The 23,802-nt window shown below is 41.2% G+C and overlaps 1 protein-coding gene across 1 annotated transcript in view; it reads right to left on the bottom strand.

Moving 5' to 3' along the window:
• tmem178bb (transmembrane protein 178Bb) overlaps positions 1-23,802 on the bottom strand; it is a 114,429-nt gene that overhangs the window by 45,419 nt on the left and 45,208 nt on the right. Inside the window, exon 3 of the mRNA XM_062383298.1 lies at positions 10,722-10,835. Coding sequence (XP_062239282.1) covers positions 10,722-10,835 — 114 coding nt within the window. The remainder of the gene's footprint in view (positions 1-10,721; positions 10,836-23,802) is intronic.

Here is a 23,802-nt window from a genome sequence, read left to right as displayed (position 1 = left end):
TGTAGTGAACAAGCAAAGTTATCTCTCCGAGTTAATTTGTGCTAGCTTTGCTAGTGATAGGTTTGTGTCCAGAAATGTCCATAATTTTTTGCAGCCACTATATGTGAAATATAAGACATAATAAGACATATAAGATAGACTGTGTACTATTAGGATTCAGGAACTGTATAAACTGGGTCCAGGCCTTTAGCTCCATGTGCCATCCCAGAAATCTTCAACGATCAGACAGGACGACTGGGTGTTGTGGAATAAAACCAGTGTGAAAACTCACTCTGAAGTTACTACTGAGGAGCAAAATGTCTGAATGAAAGGAAAAATGAATGCAAACATGAATGCCCCACTTGAAGAGACTTGTGGACTAAGAGTTCTCTGACAGATGATTTGAATCTCCAACTGTCAGGGTGCAGCCCAACTAACCTCCTTATTCACTTTTTACTTAAATTTTTCCGTAGAGTAGACATTTCAAAACATGTATGCAGACTTGATGAGTATTAATGCTATTTTAGGGGGTAGATTTTTAGATTATATGAACCTGTACAGAAACCAGAAGCTCCCTGGAGCAGAATGCATTATAAAAAAAATTTAGCGGGGTAACAAATATTTGTCAACAAGAGTTTTATGGAAATATGTTTCAAAGTGAAGGAGCATTTTGACCCCTTAAGTCCTTCAAGAACATGTATCCTTAAAGCAGTGTTCAGTGTCCATTACTGAGCAAATAAATCAATGCATGAAGCACATGAAGCTTTGACAAAGACCAGCCCTGGGAGCATGCCTACTGGTCAGCTTTCTAGCTTTCCAGCTTTCCATCTGAGCTCCAGTGGTTGTCCTGCTGGATTGAGACAGTTCACCAATCTTCCCTCTGCACTGAGGCCCCCGGCAGAGGAGCAGCGATGAATCACCGGACCTTTGGGGATACGAGGTTACACGGCCGGACACAACAGATTTCCTCTAATACGTAGGGCCTGAAGCACATCAGGTTAATGAGGTGCATCCAGGACTGCCGGCTATGTGTTTCTGCAGAGTTTCCTCCCTGCAAATTAGGCCTGATTGTACTTCCCATCACTCATTCACAACCAGAGCAAACTCATCCATTGCAATGTCTGCTGCTGCTGCATCCTGCACTGCACCTCCAGATCTACTCCATACTTTTATTTGAGAGACGGCGAGATAGTTATATGAGACTGTGAGCAATACCTATCGTGCACCTTCACCGTGTCTAAATATGGCAACATATGATTGCTCCTCTAATTATTATCGCCATAATTACTTGCTTATTACCATAATTACTTTAACGTCACGTCAGACGAGAGGAGAAGATGCAGGAAACGTTTTTGGCACTTCAACACTCAGCCCTGTCAAGGTGATTGGAATGAGTGTTTCCTTCAGCCACGTTACAGAGGATGTTATTTACAGCCGCTCAGTGAGAGTGTTTTAATTGCATGTTATAACTGTTCTCTCATCACGTATGAACATACAGCACATTATCTGAACATGTTCCCTTTGAAGAGAAACCTGCATGATCCAGATGACAAAGTTCACAGTAATGGAGCTGCACTGTTCCTTCATATATTCTGCTGATTCTTCACGAGATACAGTTAAAAACTGATAATGATGTAGTTAATTTCAAATGAGATAAGAAGTTAAAGTGCCTAAGATGCAAGGCAACGAAGGGTTGCTGTTGGTTTTCCAATCCAAATTGTTACAGCGTATGTAAATGATATGAATATGAATAAAAAAGTATCAGAGACCTACAAAATTACCGGAGAGAATATCTCCAGGTTTGACTCCTGTCAGCTTTTTATGCCTTATTTTCATTCCATTATTTGACCTTGCGCTGTGCTAAATTAAATCATAATTGTGATGTGTATATATATATATATATATACATACATTTCATGTTTACACAGTGCAGATAAGGGGCCGACAACTTTTGGGTGGGTTATTGGGGCACACAAATTCTAAGATATAGCCACAGGCTCACATGCAAAAGTCAGATACTGACAAAACCTTTCATCTTCTCCCATAAATTTTATATAATGACTGTCGGAGATGGAGATTGAGGCCTTACAACCTGAGTGCTACAAGCTCAGCCTTCTTTAGACAGTGTAGGTGGTGATGGACACGTTTCACCCTCCAGGCTGACAAGCTTTAACCCCGGTGGGCTCCGTCAGTGCCAATTTTAGTTTAATATGCAGCAGTATTTTAGCATCATGTCACCAATAACGACTGTAATACCTCAACTCCAAATAGCTAAAAGCATCCCAAGTTCAATGTACAGGAACGACAACGTGAGTATGGTTAAAATAGAAAACATAAGAAAGTTACATCTGAAAATGTGTTTCTCCATCACTACCGGACATTGAGTATATGGTGTATTAATTGTCTTAATCAGTGGATTAACAGGGTTGCACTCAGTTTAACACATCAGGCAACAAATCTCCATGTGTTAACTTCTGCTGTGAAAGAAAAGTAATGGGTCACTTACGGGACCTAAAGTGAGAACTTCCAGCAATAACCTCACCAGTGGAGATTTGCTGAAAGTAATAAAGTTGTCCGTTATACAAATGATCCAGTGTAGACACAGAATCCGTATATGCACCTGCTCGTAAGTGGGTGGAAGTTTATCGATCCTTAGGTTTATAGATGTTGCAGTGATTTAAGTTTACTATAGATCCCCATTAGCCACTGTGTCGTAACAGTGGCTCCTCTTCCTCTGGTCTTAAAACAGCACTTCGGTAAGAAAACATCCATCAACTCATCGGTGTACTTCATACTCACGATAAAACCCAAACCACTATGACAGATTACAACCGAGACCAACTTGAAACCTCTCTAAAACATGTGACAGCTCTGTATAAATCATAATTAAATTTCTTAAATAAGAAACCTTTTAACAGATTAAAGTGGATACAACCCATGCATCCATAATACGTCTTTAAAATCAGAGCAACACACATGTAAAACATGATGTCAAACATATATATTTCAAAGTTTTACCCTATTCCCTGTGTAAACAAATAAGATCATTAAAATGTTGTTAATAATGAATTCCGTGCCATGATATGTTTTGTTTTTTTTAACAGAACACTTTACATGGAGGCAAGAGGGAATGAAAATCTGGAAAATGTCAAACAACCCTATTGTATATGACTAACACAACCTAAAAAAAATCAGCCAACCAATTTGGGGTAATCTTGTTTGTCATCATCCCTGTGTCCAGTATGGATGTGCCGCAGGTCTGGGAGCTGATTAGCTTAGTGCACCTCAAATGCTGGAGGCACAGGAAACTGCTCGCCTCTGTCCGAGCCAACAATATGCCTTCCAACAATTCTGCAGCTGTTTGCACAGTTCGTATGCTTCTGATCATTCGATCTGCCTCGCATCAAAGTCATGCCCCCTGGCAAGACATTTGAAGAATTTTTGGAGAAATACTGATCCTACTCCCCCCTCCCCTTCCATAACACACAAACACTCATAACGCACACACACACACACACACAGACAATAAGGTTCAAAATGAACACAGGGCCCTCGTGTTAAATATGGAAGAGATAAAAACTACTGCTGTTTAACTTCCTTTCTCTCTCTGCTTGACATTTGTTCAGTGGGGTTAAACAGGTATGGGGTCAGTTTTTGGTAAAGGAAACTAACGGGGGCTGTCAGGGAGACGGGGGCCATTCATTATCACCTCAGTCCTGATAAGAATTCTTCAGATGTGACAGGTGAAATATGGTTAAAGCTGAAGAGCACTTTCGAACGTGAATGAAATCTTAATTTCACGATCTGAGGCATGTGATATTACACATTTAGAATAACTTTTAGTCGCAATTATGTTCTACAATCCATTCAAACCCTTTGGATCTCTGGTTATTCTGGATTTATAGTCTGGTTTTTGGTGATTTTCTTCTGCAATTAATATTCAAAATCCCTAACGGTTATATAACCTGTATCCACTGCCACTACATATTGTATTAGCTAATGCCCCATGCTGTTCTCAGCAAGGTGTTGCTTATATCATGGACAAGCCCACAGCGGCTACCAATGTGTGATCTGCTCAAGCTGCCAATAAGTCACTATGTGTTTTCATAGAAAATAGATTTTTGGCTGCTTCTCCAATTCATCTCACACACATGTATTAATTTTAGGTTTCATATCAATTCCAGGCATAGTGAACGGAGTTAGCATCACATTCCCATAAACATGAAAGACAGAGAGTGTCTACACATAATGCCTCTCAATGGTGTTTGTTTGTTTGACCTTCCATTCCATGATAAATGCCCACGTCTTTCAATTTCACGCCTCCAAACAAAACATGCTAAGTCTCTGTGGGACTAGCCACGATTAGTTAACGCACCCTTTCATGTAAATTCAGTGAAGCGCCCTTCTCAAGCTCCAGAAATCCTCACCTCAAAATGAAAAGTTTCATCATTAAAACTTCACAGATTCTGCTCCCAAGAGTCTGCAATGTTAAACAGGGTCCATTTCCAAACGTGACATCTTTACTTGTACGTTTTGACAGAAATGTCCCAGTTTCATCGGGGGACTCAGACTGGTGGTCAGGATTACTTAACCCCAACCCCGACTGCTGCACAGGCAAACTGCTGAGGGACACCTTCACCCCTGATCGTAAACAAATGGGCCGACGGACGGATGACATTCTGTTTGTTTGTGTGGGAGAGTGAAACTGATTGTAAGAGAGGTTGCGGGTGAATAATCTACCGTATCAGCTTAACTGGATGAAAGCAGTGGCCCTATGCAGCTTTTACATAGCAGTGAGTCAGTGCTTCTCATTGAGATAAATCCCTGTTATCTTCACGCAGACCTGCTCGGCGAACAATCGAAAAACTATAGTCGCCGTATTTGAGTGATGAGACTGAGTGGGTGTGGCGGCTCGGTGAACAATTAGCTTCAGCCACAACCTTTGGCTGCTACCTTGGATTAGCCTGTCGCTCGCTGACAGCTTTCCCCAGCTCACAATTTATGCTTTCTTTTGAAGTAACAAAATCCCTAAGCTGCAGTATGGGTAAAAAAACAAAAAAGAAAAGAAAAACTCCTTCCATCCTGTCCTCTCTAAAAAGCCAACGTCAAAAAATGAATGCACCCTCCCTGCTATCTGCATCTGTGACAGTGAACAGGGTGGGAGGGGGGGTATTGTGTACTGTGCGCTCTTGCTTTGATGTTCTGCTGTAATAGAAAAAGGGGGTTTTGGTTCCCTGCTTCGCGGGTGCTGTTGCAAGTCGCTGCAGTTTTTGTTTTTTTTGACTGACAGAAACAAATGAGAATCATGTTCATCTCTGAGACATTGAAGTGTGTCAATGTCAACCCCCCTGCCTGATTCCTCAACTCTATGCAATGAGAGCCGGAGAAATTGTCAGGCCTGCCCAAGTGCAATTTCACACACTTCATGAAAAGTCGAGTCTAGGTTGTCATTCTTACTTAATGCATACAAGGCCCGAGGAAGTGTGGGTGGATTTAGTCGGGGGGCATCTCTGAAGATGAACAGCAAACTATTAAAACTCTGCCTGCTGACCAAACACTAAAAATATAATCTGTAAAAAAAAAAGAAAAGAAGAAGAACTTGATCTGCCACTTTCAGAGGCTGGCTGCACGAGGCAACAGAATGACTCACAAAGTTATGTCTCGTGTTGACAAAGTATAATCGACTCCGGCCTTTTGATGCACACAATCTTTACTGCTAATACGAAGCTATGTCCCTATGTGGTCTAATGATGGAATACGCTCAATTACAACTGGAAAGAGCTTTCTTGCTGACATGCAGTCATGAGTCAGCAGCTCAGGGGGTCTCATGTCGTCACAATATCGGATCAGACTAACTTATCTGGCACAAATTTCCAAAGACCTTCCTGTCATGATCACCTAAGTGAACTGCGTCTAACTACACCTGACATTGATTGGTTTGTAGACGTTGTGCGTCTGACGTGGGAGTAGTGGCACTGTGGATGTTGTAATCATACATTTTTTTGATTAAAGTACACTTAAAAAAGGAGTCTTCCTGTTTGAATAGAGAAAACTATAACGTCTGTGCAAAGACAACAAGTTTCTTTTTTCCTCTTCTGTCGTTTATTGATGTGTTAAATTCCTGTAATCCCTCTGGTAGTCTGACTACCCCCAAAAACATTTCCCTTTGCAAACGATGGTTCAGTTTGATCTGGACAAAGAAGTATTTTGGTTGGACTAAAGTTTGCTCCATTGGTCTGGACTGTGATGCAAGGAACACTCACTCACACTCACTCACACACACACACGTTATGTTGCTCTGGACTGCACCGACTGTTCGTCAGAAGGTCTGAATAAAACAAAGTAGTTGTGATAGTCGTATTCTGAACTATAGTTTTATTTTCCTCTGTTGCGGTGCCTTTTTTTCATAGTTGAAATACAAATATGTAATACAGAATCTGGAAACACATATTGGTCCAAAACACAAACAATATAGTATAGTAGTTTTAACGACAGCTAAGTGTCCACGATTAACAGTAAGCATGACAATTTAGCTGCCCTATCCCAAGGCTGTTACATAACAATATCTCTGTGGTTGTGCTCTAAATCAGAGGTCTTCAACAGGGGGTCCGCGACCCCTAGGGGGTCCGTGGAGGTGCCGCAGGGGGGTCACAAAATTTTAGGTTGAGACAATTTTTTTTCTTCTTTTTCAACCAATTTTTTCTCCAAAAAGTTTTTAAAAGCTTTAAATAGACATTAACATGCATCCGACATATTGTGAGGCTGATATGACCCTCTGCCTGACAACCTCCATCCATCCAAGGTTATATAAGTTGTGTGCTACCCATCAGGGTCCGACATCTCACTAATGTGGGAGTAATGTGTGCCATCCACAGATGGCTTGTGGATTAACTGTCTCTTCTACATGTATGTTTAAAATAAAAACATTCTCTGTGAATTATTGTATTAGCTCAGTGTTGTATGCAAGATGTATGTTTATAAATGGCAGTGGCATGGTCACCCTGTACCTTGCACGTGTTTAAATTAAAAACATGAATATATGAATCTGTGTCATATTTGAATAGTTTAGTATTGAATGCACAATAACAGGGTAGCTATGTTCATACTATGCTACTATGCACTAGGCCCAGTTTAATATAAAACACAATTTCATACAATATATATAGTATGGGCTCCCTGCCTCCTCTCTCCAGCAGTATGGGGGTCCTTGGCCTGAAAAACGTTGAAGACCCCTGCACCAAATCAATCATTCACCCATGCGCTGAGAAAATACTTATAATGACATAGTTTGCTCTTTGACCAAGAGACTTAAGAAACATATGAACAATCTTCAGGTTGCTTCATCGGTGACAGGCGAGAGCACAGGATTGTGATTTACATTAATTTAAAATGTGATGCATTGCACAATGTACAGCATCTTCAGTAAGTTCTGGACTCATGGACTCATATGAAGCCGACTGTCACTGGGCGAGCTTGATTTGTGTTTTGTGGGTCGGTCCAAGCTGTGCCGGGCCTGCTATTGATTTGGTAGTGAGGGATGCTTACTCAGTGGACAGAGCTTTGTTTATTCACACTTTTGCTATTTCTATTTTTCGTTTTCATACCCTCAGTGACAGGCCATCGATTAGACGAGAGGAGTTATCTCCCACGGAGATGGTGTGTGGATAGGCCGGGTAATAAGGACATTAAACATCTCTGACTAGCCATAAATATAAGCTATGTGTTTTCCTCAGTTTACCAAGATAACAAAGAAACACACCCTTCCCATTCCCCATGCACATGAGCCAAGACAAAAGGAGGAAAATGGAAGTGAGTGAGCCAAACATTTTCAGAGCACGTGCATCCACGGCACCAGCTCTCTTATTCAGTCCAATAAATGTGATGTCATTCGTCCTTGGCTGGAAATAAAAAGCCAATCCACAGGAGATTATTTGGGGTCGATGATGTCCTGGTGGGAAACTCGTCAGAGCTGAATATGCCTAATGTAATGCCATAAACTGTCAAACTGATAGATTCAATTCACTGATTTACCACATTTGGATTATGGGGGGGGGGGTTAATATATTACTGATCTGCTTTTGACTGCAGAGAGCATATTGTATTTCTCATCACTAGTCACGCAACAGTGGTTTTGGCTCCGCCGTGTCTGTTCCAGAGGAGGGTAAATGTGATATATTCAACTCGGTTGCATGCAGGAAATGCTGGAGTAAGCAATAAACCTGAAAGCATGCAACATGCAACCCCTTACCCTAATTTGTGTCTGTGCGTGTTTGTCGAATTGAACAGATATTTTGGGAGGAACATTTTCAGCCTACAATATACAGAGTGAGGACATTTTTGGACACTTGGTTTTGAGGTTAGGGTTAGAATTAGGTTTAGGTTAGGGTTAGGATTAGTTTTAGGGTAAGGGGCTTGGGCATGCATTACATTACATTGATGGAGGCTTTTATCCAAAACGACTTACAATAAGTGCATTCAACCATGAGGGAACAAACCCAGAACAACAAGAATCAAGAAAGTACAATTTCTTCAAGAAAGCCAAATGCACTAACGCACTATACTAATGAATGCCCTCACTAAAATAGATGTACCAAAATGTGTGTGTGTGTGTGTATTATTGCTGTACCTGACTACCTAATTTAGTCATTCCAATCATAATTGGCTGTTCAATCCAAATATTCAACTATTTGTTTTTCAAATAGACTTTCAAGCAATGCTTCACTGACCTGCCAGGTTTTTGAACAGGATTCATTGTGACAGAAACATTCACGTATTATAGTAAACAAGTCAAGCCATCCCTCCCAGCAAAAGGCAGTTTGTGCCAACACTTGATCGTCACAGACATCTTCACCAAGCGGACAGGACGGCTTGATGTAGTGGAATGATTTTACCCCGAAGCCTAAACAGTGTTGTCTCTGTGGCGACTGCTGGGGACCTGACCTCTTCTTGCGATCGAACCCTAAAAGTACCTTGTAAACTGCCTGACAAAAAACAAAATTCGTAGCTTAAAAATAACTCTATCAAGAGGTCTATGACTGAGAATTATTACATGTATCTTGTTCTGAGTGCATATATGTATCTGTTTTCCATGAGGTCTTCCTCGTCCCTGACTGTTTATTTACCTGTGTCCAAAAAGTGCAACTAGAAGAACTGATGTAAAATTATAAAATTATATTATATATATAAACATTTATAACTTTATTTAACAATACAACGCAGTACTAACCTACCCTGTGTATGCTCTAAAATAGCCTCCGAAACAAAAATGTTTTCCTCTCCAGTTTTGTGGGACAGACTGTTTCCAGGGAGGAAGACAGAGGGAAACAGACAGCAGAACAGTCCTCTGCGGTTTAGAGCTGAGAAGAGCTCTCCCCAACCCTGTCACCTGACAGCCAAGGACTAGTCAGTGACAGTTTGGGGTCAGAGTGTGTTTCCACTCGGCTCAGTAGCCGGGCGACTGAAGAGCTACAAGATGCCCAGAGGAGCGGCTCATGAATGGCAGGTATCCTAAAAGTAGATCGACTCCCCGCTAACCGCACTCATACCCGTGCTGGTATAATCTAACAGGCAAACAGCACCGTGGAGATGGAGCTCCGCAGCTGCTGAGTGTATCCTCCCCAGGCCCCGGACTTACTGGACAAATATGCAGTTAGCGAAGCTCAAACTATATCAGAGCCTAACGTCGAGACTTGAGTCTTTATCACCACCACAAATTAGTTTTTGGCTGAACCAACCGATGGTGGGTCTTTACTCTGATAAATCAATAAACCTGTTAAATTGACATCTCTCTGCTATAGTTTAACCTGAATGATAGCGCTCATTATCTGGGGTGAGATTTTATGCACACACAGTTTCCAGGCTGGTGTTGACAATATGTTTAAAGTCATACAAAGTTAAATGCTCATTACAACCTGATGAGATCAACATGGTCCAACTCCTGGAAACCATGACTGGTATCTACTGCTGTTTCTTATGAATCCCAAAACTCCAGACCCCAACAACCCTTCACTGGATTAACAGGTAATGGAAGGAGGAATGAAACCTGATAGCATTACTGACAGAAAGTATAGTTAAACAAAAACACCTGGATTCATGGAAACAAGAAAGAGAGCATTCATCCTCTTATGACCATGAACTCCAAAAGTATCATGGGAATTCTATTCAAAAGTTCATTAGTAATTATCCTCAGAAACCATAACACCATGCATGTTCCATTATTTACCCAGAAGTGTCTGTTTCTCGGGCAAAAAGGCCTGAATTGACTAATAAATGAAAATCAATGATCATTCAGGGCGCAATGACCTAATGCTTAAAATGACTGCACCACACAGGAAAAGCTGTTTGCTTGACTCCACACAGAACCGGCCCAGGAGAACACTTTGTTGCCTTGAGTCATCACCAGTGGAGTCTAACTGTGAAAAATAAACAGCTCTGATAAAAATGAAGGCTTCAGCGCGTCAGTACTTCTGCCGAGCTTTAATCACATTGAAATTGTTCGTCTCTTTGTTGTTGAATGTTGCTACATTAGAAGCTGGCACCGTCAGCCCGAGGAATAAAAGAAAGGATAGCAGGAACCTGAATAATTCTCCGGCAAATGTGGTGCATATCTATTTATCTTCCACTGTACTTTCTTTTAAAACAATCACATACTATTCGATAGTTAAATAAGATAAAGCATTTAATCTACAAAAATAAAATGATTTGTAGTCGTGGAGGAAAGGAAAGAAAAGTAGAAGACTTACGGAGGGCGTGCCACTCGTCCTGCCTTATCGTCTTGGTGATGTTGTTGGAGAGATTTTTGGGTATCGTAGCTGAGGAGTAGTGATATTTGATGTAGGAGCACCTGGCAATGGAACCTGCAGAGGGGAAAAAGACACTTTTTAAAAATCCTTTTCAAATCTAGAAACTACATGACTCACGGGTCATTACATAACATCCAAGTGATGACACAAAGCAGGAAGTAGAGATAACATTGTTCTGCAGTGGCATGATTCAGCTGGAGAGGCCATGTCGGCAGTTATTAATTAAATACCCAGTCACTGGCAAATCGCTCATCTTCCCTAAAACAATGGCCATCTGCCGTTGTGTTATACCCCATTGTGTCAACGCTGACGGAACACTTTCAACATACACTTCTATTATCTACAACTCGGATACAATGCCTGTCAGAGAAACAATGAGTTCTTCAAAAGCTATTAACTAATCAGTCAAGGGAACCATTCAGCGAGTAATTACGAACGTCTCCACGAGTCCCCTGGCCTGGTAATGTGTGTGGGATTTCTATACGCAACATATTTCACTGACGATGTACTGACAGGCACGGACGTGTCTGAATTAATGTTGTAGATATACAGAACTACAATGGTCGGGACATTTTTCCTGAAAAAAACTGTTGTATTCTTGATAAGTGACCTCTTGTGGCCGTGTGAATAATGCAGTCCCGTTCCCCAAAATCCTCTTCTCACTATTCCGACACGCGTTCCCACTTTCCACTGTTTTTGCCATCACAACGGCGACTCAAACAGGGGTGCTTTGAGCTAAATGCTAAGGTTGCCATGCTAACGTGTTCATATTGACGAAGAAAACATGCCGATGTCATGCAGTTAGAATTATTTAGAATGTTAGTTTATCACGTTAACCTTTGATAACAAGCTGACTTACAACCGAAGATGCAGGAATTTCAAGTCAGCTAATGGACAATTTAAAATATTCACTATCACAGAAAGCTAGAGGTTCATAAATGTTTCAACTCCCATAACAATATGACAATGTCACACTCGAAAACACATCTAGCCCAACCTGAAAAGTCAGGGTCCACCAACTCTATTAAGATCGATCTTCCAAAGCAAAAGGATGTCTGTGCAAAATTGGATTGTAGTGGATCCAGTAATTGTTCTATACTGGTACAGCTCTACAGTGGTTGCAATAAACAGGTGGGTCGACATTTCGAAACAGAGTCTTGAATTCAAGTGGATACAAGTTTCAAGGATGACATACTTGGAGCATAGACATTGTCGGACTAGCTCATGTCCGGTTTGGTTTTGTTAATTGGGTTTGTTGAATAATTAAAAATTTAGTAGCACAGGGAGGAGAGGACAGAGTCACTGCTGCCCGACAACTCAGATGTGGACCGCTTTACTTAGCATGAGACTCAGTATTGACATGTAACTGCTGACTCGTCGCAAAAGTACTTCATTGATCGGTGCTACAATAAATGCTGAAACTCTAACTTGTTGCCCTTGTTGAGTTTTATTGAATATATCATCGTCTTACTATAATTACAGGTTGTTTCAGAAATGTGGATGTTTTCTGTTTCATATTACATGCTAATAGATTTGGAGGTGATTAGACACCCATGTGTACACTTGGAGTGCAGAATGTTAAATGTGGTGGCAGGCCATTTTATATCTGTTCAATATCCGTTGTGTGTATTTGCTCACCTCCCTTTCTCAATGTGTAGGAACATTTTCATATCACATCAATATGTAAAGCATTACCCTTAGCTGATTTAGCTATTTTTTTCATGTATTAATACAAGTTGGCTCTCTCTGGTTGAACCAAAGCTTCAGTGGACATTCAACTCACATGCTAGCTGCATTAGGATTTAGCAGCCTGTTCTTATTGCACCTCACATTTAGCTTTTATCCATAACACACACATTTCCTCCCTCAACCAGAATCATATTTACAATCTCCAGTCTCTATTTCACCACTACTAGTCCAAAAATAAAGTAATTGTTTATCTATTCTCTATATTTTCTAGTTCACCACTATCTTCTCAATGACCTGTGCCGGTGCGTGTCTGTGTTTCCCTGTAGGAACACAAAGTGAGAATAGTGGCTGCGAAACACAATTGGTTCATACCATGACTGAAATTTTCTGGCTGGTGGAGGGCAGAGCACTGCTTCCTCTCGACACCATTACATTACACCACATGTCTGCTCTAATTATTTCTGGCAAGCCTGTGTGGCCCGCTGAAAATTGCATCCATGGAGTCCCGTTAGATTTGAACTGCACAAACAGAGACAGCCGGGGGATGACACTCCACTGCCTCTCCTCTGTCCTGCAGCCACGCACGCACGTACAAGGCAACAACGCAACCTCACAAACTGGCATCAACTCGCACACCCTGGAGACCCCAATTACAGACAATGATAATTACCCGTTCATGACTATCTCTTTAACTGTGCCCAGCACCCAGTCGCTCACACAGAGACTCGGTGTGTCTGATGAAATTACAATGAATGAGATGGAGCTGTGTACATCCTGAATTACGACTAATACAAATCACAATTATACTGTAAATTGGATTCATAATCCTTGAGGTTACAGGATGTAAGGACGGCTTTCCTAAAAATATGCACTTAATTCATTAAACGTTATAAGATATTTACTTTCCACTTTCTCATGAGGAGGCTTGAGTTAGGGGTGGGAGCTAACCGCTGTCAATCAATACGTGATCACACCTCTGGTCTTTAGTATTAGCTGCCAGGGACACGTCCCTCTGGTTGAAGTGAAGAGCTGGACAGAACGTGACGCAGCAGGGGGGTTGGCCATGAAGGCAGGTGCATATCGTCACTTTATAAAAGCTTAAATTCTGAAGACATATGGGTTGTATTAACTGTTTTTGAAGTTATCTGTCATGGGTTTTGCCCAACAAACTGGGGGAAAATTGTAAATATTAACAGATGGCAGTTTGTAAATAATCTCTTTAGGCTCCATACATTATTCTCGTATAATCCTGGGGGTTTTATGTTTTTATAACTGGTTTTATAACTGGTGACAGCATGTGAGCATATGAACAAATACCTCAATACATAGTCTATTTTTAGTGCCGCCTGGCAGTGGGCTGGTCAGTCTGTCCATCAACCACTCAGCTCCATGATGCTCAAGCCTGAGATGATAATCCCAAATGAATGGCTGTGAAGTTCTTCTGCCTACCACCTTGTTAAAGTATATTTACACAGTGGCGCATATTAAGATCCTTATATTTAGATCCTTATTTCATTCAAAATAACCAAAGGGTTATTACTTTTATAGTTATATCATTATGATAAGAGTTATTTATAGTTATAGTTGAAAATACTGTTATTTGTATCTTTTTTATCACACACTGGGGCTCCACAGTATTTCCACATACTGTTGTATAAATGTAGCGGTGTTGAACAAATTTTGTTTTTCTGAAAATTAACATTTTCAAAAACAAGTATTGTCTTGGATCATAAAGAGCCAATGCTTTCGTAGAGTCGACTGTTTCTGGACTTCGCTAAGTCCTTAAGAATATGCCAAACCAACACTGGCAGCCATTGATTAAATCAGCAGAACTCCGGACACCTTCTGAAACATTCACCAGTGCTGCAGCAGATGGACTATTCCAAATATGATTACAAATCGTGAATCTTAATAATCTAAAATCGTTTGTATGACGATGCCTCACCAGGATGAGACTTTAATTGGATGGCAAATCTGTGCGGTAACCCAGGACATCTGGTAAATGTCATTTCATTCCTGTTGCCAGGAAGTTGCTTCTATTCAGGAATAACATCCACTGAATGTTCCAACCTCGCCTCGCGTTCCCTCATGTCTGGCATCAAAATGCAGCACAGATTAATCAGTGGTCTTCCTGCATGATGCATGTACTGTGTAATTAATTTACTTGGTGCTGGAATTCCTTAAGGCTCCCACAAGTCATCTCAGGTTGCTTCAGAGCCGTTTCCCCCAGTGAAGCGTTTGAAGTTGATCCTAACTGTGCAATCCCGCCAGTTTTAGAACACCAATTTCTGTTGGTGTTACAGCATGAGCAGAAAGGTGGCTCGCAGGGATCTGTCTTGTGTAGTAGAGACATGGGGCTGCTGTGGATTTTTCCTGATGTTTCAGGGAAGCCTATGAAACCTGGTTTCAAATAGGCCAGTAAAACTGATGACCCCGGCAAAAGACTCATCAGAGCAACACGGCGCTGGGCTTCTATTTACAGAACAAACTTATTTGAGGGCAGCACACCAGCGCTTGCATACTGCTCACAGACAGGTAGTAAAAACACCACAAGAGGATACAGCACAAATTATGTCCAGTGGTGTGGTAGGGTTCATTGGCTGCAGTGTGGACGGAAAATACAGCACAGACAATCAAGAATGGGCTGTAATTAGTGCCCGTTCTCATGAACATTTGCATTCAGGTGATCAATACTACTCGGCTGCCCGTTATGTGAGAACAGCCATCCTATTATACGCTGGGCGGAATGTTTTGATGAATATGTGCTTCGATTCAAAGAGCGTACATGACAAGTGGTCAGAGTCCCCTAATGCATACAGACCTTTATAAGAAAGCAGATTTCAAATTCATCTTGTCTTTTTCTATCGCTTCAGACTTCTGATACGAAAAATACAAAAAAATTATAATACATGTCACAGCAAGGTGGACTATTGTTATCTTGCATGCAAGCTTGATAGTTTGGGGAGACTTGAGTCCTCCACCAGCGGCTGCAAGGTGAGTTCTGACTCGACCCTCTGTGTGTGTCTGTGGTTTAATACTGTCTTTGCATTGCACATATGCTGTCCTCTGTCCTACCAAGTAAATAAAGGCAAAATAATCTTAGCAGTATGGATTTATTTTGGAATTGATTGGAAAAGGGTAATTCCCAAAATGGAGAAATGTTCTCTGGGGAGCAAAGAAAAACGAGGTGGTGGCAGTACAATTCAAACTAACCTGCCTATTCGAAATATCTGGCCTACAGTGCCTTGCATAAGTATTCACCCCCCTTGGACTTTTCCCCATTATGTACTGTTACTAACTGGAATTCAAATAGACTTAAATAAACGTTTTCCCATTTGATCAACACAACATGCATAGTACTTTGGAGGTGCAAAATATATTTTATTGTGACACAAACAATAATGAGAACAAAAAGTTGTCGTCTGTTAGGTGCATAAGTATTCACCCCCCTGTGTCAATACTTGTTAGAACCCCCTTTCGCTGCAATTACAGCTGCAAGTCTTTTGGGGTATGTCTCTACCAGCTTTGCACATCTAGAGATGGAAAGGTTTGTCCATTCTTCTTGGCAAAAAAGATGAAGCTCAGTCAGATTGGATGGAGACCGTCTGTGAACCTCAATTTTCAAGTCTTGCCATAGATTCTCAATTGGATTTAGGTCTGTGCCTTGGCTGGACCATTTTAAGACATTAACAAGCTTTGATCCAAACCATTCCTTTGTAGCTCTGGCTGTATGTTTAGGGTTATTGTCCTGCTGGAAGATGAACCTCCGCCCCAGTCTCAAGTCTTTTGCAGACTGCATCAGATTTTCTTCAAGGATTTCCCTGTATTTAGCTCCATCCATCTTTCCCTCTATTCTGACCAGTTTCCCTGTACCTGCTGAAGGGAAGCATCCCCACAGCATGATGCTACCACCACCATGTTTCACTGTTGGGATGGTGTGCTCAAGGTGATGGGCAGTGTTGGGATTCCGCCACACATAGCGTTTTGCATTGAGGCCAAAAAGTTCAATTTTGGTCTCATCTGACCAGAGCACCTTCTTCCACAAGCAGGCTGTGACTCCCACGTGGCAAACTCCAAATGGGATTTTTTATGGATCCCTTTCAACAACGGCTTTCTTCTTGCCACCCTCCTTCCATAAAGGCCAGATTTGTGGAGTAGACTACTAATAGTTGTCCTGTAGACAGATTCTCCCACCTCAGCTGTGGATCTCTGCAACTCCTCCAGAGTAACCATGGGCCTCCTGGTTGCTTCTCTGATTAATTTTCTCCTTGTCCGACTCTTCAGTTTGGGTGGACGGCCTCCTCTTGGTAGGTTTGCGGTTGTGCCATATTCTTTCCATTTTCTGATGATGGATTTTATGGTGCTCCATGAGATGTTCAAAGCTCTGGATATTTTTTTATAACCTAACCCTGCTTCATACTTCTCCACAACTTTATCCCTGACCTGTTTGGTGAGCTCTGGGTCTTCATGATGCTGTTTGTTCAGAAATGATCTCCAACAAACTCTGAGTCCGTCACAGAACAGGTGTATTTATACTGAGATTAAATTGCAGACAGATGGACCCTATTTACTAATTATGTGACTTGCAAATGTGACTTGTGAAGGCAATTGGTCGCACCTGATCTTTGTTAGGGGTTTCACAGTAAAGGGGGTGAATACATATGCACTCAACACTTTTCAGATTTTTATTTGTAAATAATTTTGAAATCCATTTAATATTTTCCCCCTCTTCCAAATGATGGACTATTTTGTTTTGGTCCATTACATAAAATCACGATGAAATAAATGTTAATCTGTGGTTATACCGTGACAAAATGTAGAAAAGTACAAGGGGGGTGAATACTTATGCAAGGCACTGTAAATCCCAGGGTCATATGTCGTACCGACAACAGCACTACATTTTAAAACCAATTGAAAATGTGCAAAGCAGGAAGAAACTTTTTTTAATAAGGTACCAAAACCAAGAAACTGGTTGTCAGCCTGAATAAGATAAATAGTTGGGCACTTACTTTATTCTGAATTTTTAAACATTGTTTGGGCAGCCCATGTCTTTACCAAGTTACTTATATCGATCTTAAGACAATATCTTATTAATCAAGTCATCACTGTGCATTGTGATTACAATCATGATAGTATGATATTCAACAACAAGAGTATGAGGTATTTCTTCAGCGTGATGTATTTTGCTGACATATCGAAGAGATGGATGCATGGAGCGTACAATTGGGCAAAAGATGTCTATCACAAGGACGTTGTTTCTGTCGTGTTGTTTGAGAATTCATATCATCTCATCTCAGAGGTGTGTACTGGAGTCCAGAATAAACCCTACATAAATCAACCTTTTACATGCAGTCCCCATAAAGCAATGCCAATGGAAAAAAAAACACTATTGCATAACAAATAACCTACTATGTATACAGTGTCAGTCAGTCAGCCGAGGAGATCATTTTTTCTCCCCTGGCCTTTTCTCTGTTTGATCGATGGTGGAAACAAAACTGTTCCCAAGACTACTGAAAGTATTTCCACGTAAAATGGCCGAAGGATCGACAAGGGCCAAGAGAGAACCCATTCAATTTTGGCACAAACTCAGACGAAGGAGGGGATCCAGGAATTTCTTTAACTTGAACAGCCTGATTGAATGTGTTGGGCCTTGTGTAAGGCATGTCTCCACTGACTGCTCTTCTTTTTCTAAAATGAATGTTAGTACCACTGCTGTTTCTTTAATGTTTGATCACCATTAAGCTAAGATCAGTGAGACTCAAGACTTCCTACACACATTTGTCACATTAAAAACCTTCCAGCAGCTCAAATGTCAGGATCCTCCAAATTTCTAGCAGGAACAATTATCTAATTTGCATATAATTAGGGCTATAATAAATATAAGCATAATCCATCCATTCATTAGCTATACCGCTTATTCTTTGTGGAAGCCACATTACCAATCAGGCAATTTGGAGTCACTTAACCAGTCCATGTCTTTTGAATGTTCGAGGAAGCCGGAGTAGGATGCAGGCACAGAACTTCCAAACTCCACACATAAAGGCATTTTGGAAACTAGAACCTTTTTATTTTCCAGTATATGTGCAAAAATCCAATCGGCCATTATTGTTGAAAGCACATTCCATGAACCCATTTGGCTCTGCTCTTAGAGTACATTTCCTCATATGTATTCTGGCCTCAGGTATTCCAGTCTCCCTTGTTTAAATATTTATAGAGGGATGAGGCACCACGCAGCGCTCCCGAAAATAACCTAAAACGTGTCAAATGCGATAATCAGCAGCCTAGTCCAGACTATTTACAAATATTTGCCTGTGGAGACGTACATTTTGTATTTCACTCAAAATTTTTGGTCTAAAAGGGAAATGAGTCGACAGCTTTGTGAAGCAATGAGCAGAATTCTGGAGCATTAGCAGCCGTGTGACTCAGTTGTGCGTCTGGCGAACACACAGGAACACATCGAGGGTGAAGGTTTGGTTTAATGGCTTAGATGTGAGTCCATACGTTCTTCTCTTCTGCGTTTCCTTTTGTCTGTGCTGGTAACTGGTTACTTAACATTTTGCACTGGTAATGGTCCAAAATGGTCCATGAATATGCAACTAACCCCCTGATATCTATCTCCACCCGCCCCTCCGCCGCTCGCCTGCAGCTCCAACCCTGCTTATCAAACACACGATCGTCTCCTACACTACATCATAATTCTTCTGATTTGAGCCAGAGAAGAAAAACACACTGCGCAGGGTCACTTATAAGTCTATGGTTGGTTTGTATTTCATGTACAACTCTTGTCTTCATAAATCATACGGAAAACCTCACTCCCAATAATGATACAGTTGATTAGTTCCATTTGTGATGTATAAAACCATGGCTTGGTTCATTGCAGTTCCAGGATGCAAATGCGGTTTTTAACGTATGAAAACGTTGTATATGCGTCAAACATAACAAGTGAATTTCAATGAATCTCTTGAAGACTTTTCCAACTTGGCTCAGAAGGCTTTATGTTGCTGTGTTGGTAAGACAAGTGTGTAAGCATTTTGCTGGACAGTCAGGGGTTTCTGTCGTTAAGTCAAACTGAATCTGGAGAAAGTCTTGAGAGCAGGTCACATTAAACATAACTTAAAATAACCGTTTCCCTTCCCCACACACCTGTGATGCAGTGGTGCACTTATGTAGCATAAAATCTTTTTCGATCTTATTGAAAAGACATGCGTATTGATTTGTAGTTAATCCTCAAAATGTGCAAATCCACATGGATTGGAGGGGCCTTACAAGGATGAATGTAGTAATGTGTGATAAAAGGGTGGAGAAGGAGGAAGAGGAGTAATCTGATGCCAGGCTTGTGTGATACGTCCAGTATCCTGAATCATTAACTGTGGCCTGGAGCTGCTCTACACACACTCAGGAAAATGTTTACATGAGTTTAATGTAAAGGGTCACTTTTAAGGGAGTGTTTTCTATAAGTTGAATTAGTGTGAATGAAGCAAATAATAAACTTGATGTGATGTAATTAGATACAGTTATACTTATACATAAATATATACATTAAACAAACTATTTATTAACCAAATCAACATGTTTTGAGTGCATTGAGAAGCCTCATCGAACCTTGACAATGTACTTGCACTGCACACATTTTACACAATATTAGGCCAACACAACTTCACTAAGTAGAAAGCAAGTCAATCTTTTGCAGCTTAAAGAGCAGAGCCCCACAAAGTGATTAACGGAGGAAATAACATGGATGTTTAGAATACAACAATACATCCGGCAAAGTGATGCAAAACATAGACATGTGGGTCTTGAACCTCAAATGTGCATTCCCAAATAGTAGGAACAGTCAGAAACCCCCTGACCAGAAGACGACTGCAGCAGAGAGGCAGGATCCTGACCATCAAAATTTCTATGGGAGATTTAGATACATGGATTTCATTTGGATTCTGAATTTAATGAGGAGCCAGTGAAGAGCAATTCAAATTGCTGTCACATGTGACCTTTTGGAGGACCGGGTCAAAAGCATTTTTGACGACTTGTGAATAAACGTTTTACTGAGACAGATGAAAAGGTGGCAGCGATAGTCGAGATGTGATGAAATAAAACAATTAACATTTCAATATCCACTTGAAATGCAATGGGGTTGAGCTTTGCAAAGGTTCCGCTGCTGGGAAAATGAGAAACTAATCAAACACTTACATTTGTGGTCCAGATGAGTCAAAGCCTGGTCCATATTTACCACTAGACTTCTATGAATGATTAAACTGAGAGACACAAGACCATCAATTATGCTGAAGACGACAAAATGGTCAGATATTTCAGCATTTACAGCTTGTATTTTGGGCTAATTTAAATGGGCTTTGAGATTTGAATGACACATTATTGAACATCATCTGCGTAACGGGGATAGGAGATAACTTCAAAGGGCCCTGTTAACTATCCAAGGGGATATACCAAAATAACAGAACAGGATCAAGGACTGAGCCTTGGGGCATTATTCAACACACACTCACTTTTCTCTCTTTGAGTTTCTCGTCCACACACAAATGGCCTTTGAGTCACTAAAGTGGAGATTAATACAAACGCCTACCAAAGTGGAGATTTCCAAAAACTCACTGCTCAAGCCTATCAGCCAAGCTGGGGTGGTCCACCGTAACAAAAGCCGGCTTTTGGATGTGAGAGCAAAATATATTGTGGCAGTGTAAGGAAAGCAGAAGACAAATTTATTGGTATATCGCTCCTCAGGAAATAAGGAATCAATATTCATACCGAGAGCAAAAGCAAGACTGTGCCCTCAGCTGTGAGTCAAACATATGCTGAGAGAGAGAATACAGACTCTGTAATATTAATAGATTTGGGGCTAAAACTGTTGCTAGCATCAACATGAATGTAAAAATCAGCGGCAGTGAAATCTGGGAGGCTTAAGGAGGGGGTAGGAAAAAAAATCGGTGGATTCAGTAAAAAATTATCAGTTCAGGCTGTGTGGTCGGTAGATAATAAAAACACAGTGGAAAAAAAGAAAGGATTAGTGCATCCCACTTTAATCATTTGAAGCTACACATAAAGAGGATGACCCGGCGTTCACCATGCAACACATAACGTGGTTCCTGAACGGCACAGCAAGTCCTCCACTGCGGCCAGGAAGTCTGGGTGTGCTGGTGAAAGTCTAATCCTTCGGGCAGAGCTCAGTGAGAGGGCCAAGTCCTGCATTCCTCTGCCAAGTTTCAGTCATGAACGGAGGGTTTCAGTTTTTTCTCCAGACAATGCTAAATCAACTCAAATAACTTTTTCTTTGGGGGCGATTATTCAGCACTGCTTTTTTGAGAGGTGCGGCGGAATGGCTGCCAACAGGAGAACCTGGGGGGGAGGGGGAGGGGGGGTTCAGATGATGGGGATTCACTCCACCACACAGGTAGATTTCCGCTCACTGGAGAAAAGGGAGCAATCATCTCACTGGGAAAGGAAACAGGTCGAAGAAAGGAGAGTCTGACATTCCCACCAGTAGATAAGGGAAAGTCATTCCACTGAATAATAGGACACGCCAAGCCAAAGCTCAGAAACATGAACATTGCTGTTATCTGACTGAGCCTCGCTTGCAGATCTGTCTTGGCTTCACCTGGACCCCAACCCATCTCCCCACTCCTCCTCTCGTACCACCACTGCATAGAACAAAGTGCGGAGATAAAGGATGGAGGAATATAATTGAGTGGAAACACCATAAGTTCACCATATTGTGACTTCCAGGAGAGTCGTGCGATTGAACACCCAAGCAGAGAGCAAAGAGAGAAACTCAAAGAACGGGTAGGATTCGTGGAAATGGCACAAACACAGGCACCATCATGCCCAGGAACAAGGTGCTATTAAACAGAAGCATTCTTCGCAGCCCTGAGATGGAGGTATTTTGCTCCCCCCCCCCACCCAAATGGAGCTCTAGCTCGTTTAAGCCATATTGCCCGTCAGAGTTCTGCCAGCTTCTCTCAGCCAGACACTGTTAGTAGAGTGATTGCAAGTAGAAGCGATTCCACTGAAGGACTGAACCTGTGTGTATCTGTGTGTATGCATCCCTTCCCATATGGGTATCTCAACTCAATGTATCCGTACTGTTTGGTTGATTTTCTTGCAGGGGAGTATTTTTAGCTCAGAGACTTCCGATTGACTGGGCAGTAGCGAGGGACTCAGTCTAATCTCCTCCTTGAGCGGTCGTGCTTGACCTTTGGGGAAAGCTTAATTTTAAATGTGTATTTAGCTCCCCGCTGTCTTAATAATAAAGATGACGGCTTGTGATGTACATAGAGATTTTCTTCTTACTTTCCCATGGCTATTTTGGTGAAGTATCACTGAGAAAGGGACTAAACTCAATCTCATAAATGGCTGCAACAAATTATATCAACTTCCTCTCTAAGCATTTAGTAAAGACACAGGTGAAGAATACATTTAGCAGAACAGACAAAAAATATGGGGAACTGCCAGTCTGACAATACACATTCCAACAAATCAAGAAATGTGTCAATTTAACAATCATTTTTGAAAGGTCCTTATAGATGTTATTTGATTTATCTGCATCGGCTGAAATTACAAAGCTTCTAAATACTTGTATTTTAAACTGGAGTTTCCTAGCTGGAAAGAGGTTAGCAAATCTGTATATTGCTCATATGATATTTACTTTTTTACATGCATGAAATGCAACTGCTCCTATTGCAGTTCCAGATTTCAAAGAACAGCTCCAGCTGCAGCATTCTAAGGTGACAAAATACAGAAGAGTTCAATAGTTCAAGGACCGGCTCATACCCGACCCTTGCTGATCCTTTAGATCAGCCTGGAACATCTGTCTTAGCACCAATGCAGGAAGTACGTGAAGAAAAGAGGGAGCAGAGATTGGAGAGGTTTAGGCTGTAATTCACATCCAGTTTTAATCCAACAAGGTTTGCTGGGTTGTAATCATGACCACAGTATTAACCTTTCCTAATACAAGTGTTGGTCATGGTCTTGTTTGTAAAAAAACATGAATCACTGCTCACCACAACATTCTGGTGGTCAAACAAGGACAATGGAGAAATACATAATCAGACAAATATTTGCATGGATGTTTAGAATATCACTGACATTAATCATGGGCTTTGGGTTACATGCCAAATACAACAAATAACCTCTGAGACATCACAAGAGGAACATTTGTAACAGCATTGTAGCGTTTGTCCACTTAAATGAAATTCCACTGGAAAATCTGTAATTGGAAGCTACCATGAAATGTAGGCTACTGTAGTGACAGAAAGTTATTCCTTAGTTTTCGGTTAGGACATGTGAAATACACGAATCGCAGCATGTATAGGAGGTAGATTGGAAG

This window comes from Platichthys flesus, chromosome 23 (assembly GCF_949316205.1).
Source record: "Platichthys flesus chromosome 23, fPlaFle2.1, whole genome shotgun sequence".
Taxonomy (NCBI): Eukaryota; Metazoa; Chordata; class Actinopteri; order Pleuronectiformes; family Pleuronectidae; genus Platichthys; species Platichthys flesus.
The sequence above is the reverse complement of the archived record's forward strand: the minus strand, read 5'-3'. Positions and strand labels throughout refer to the sequence as shown.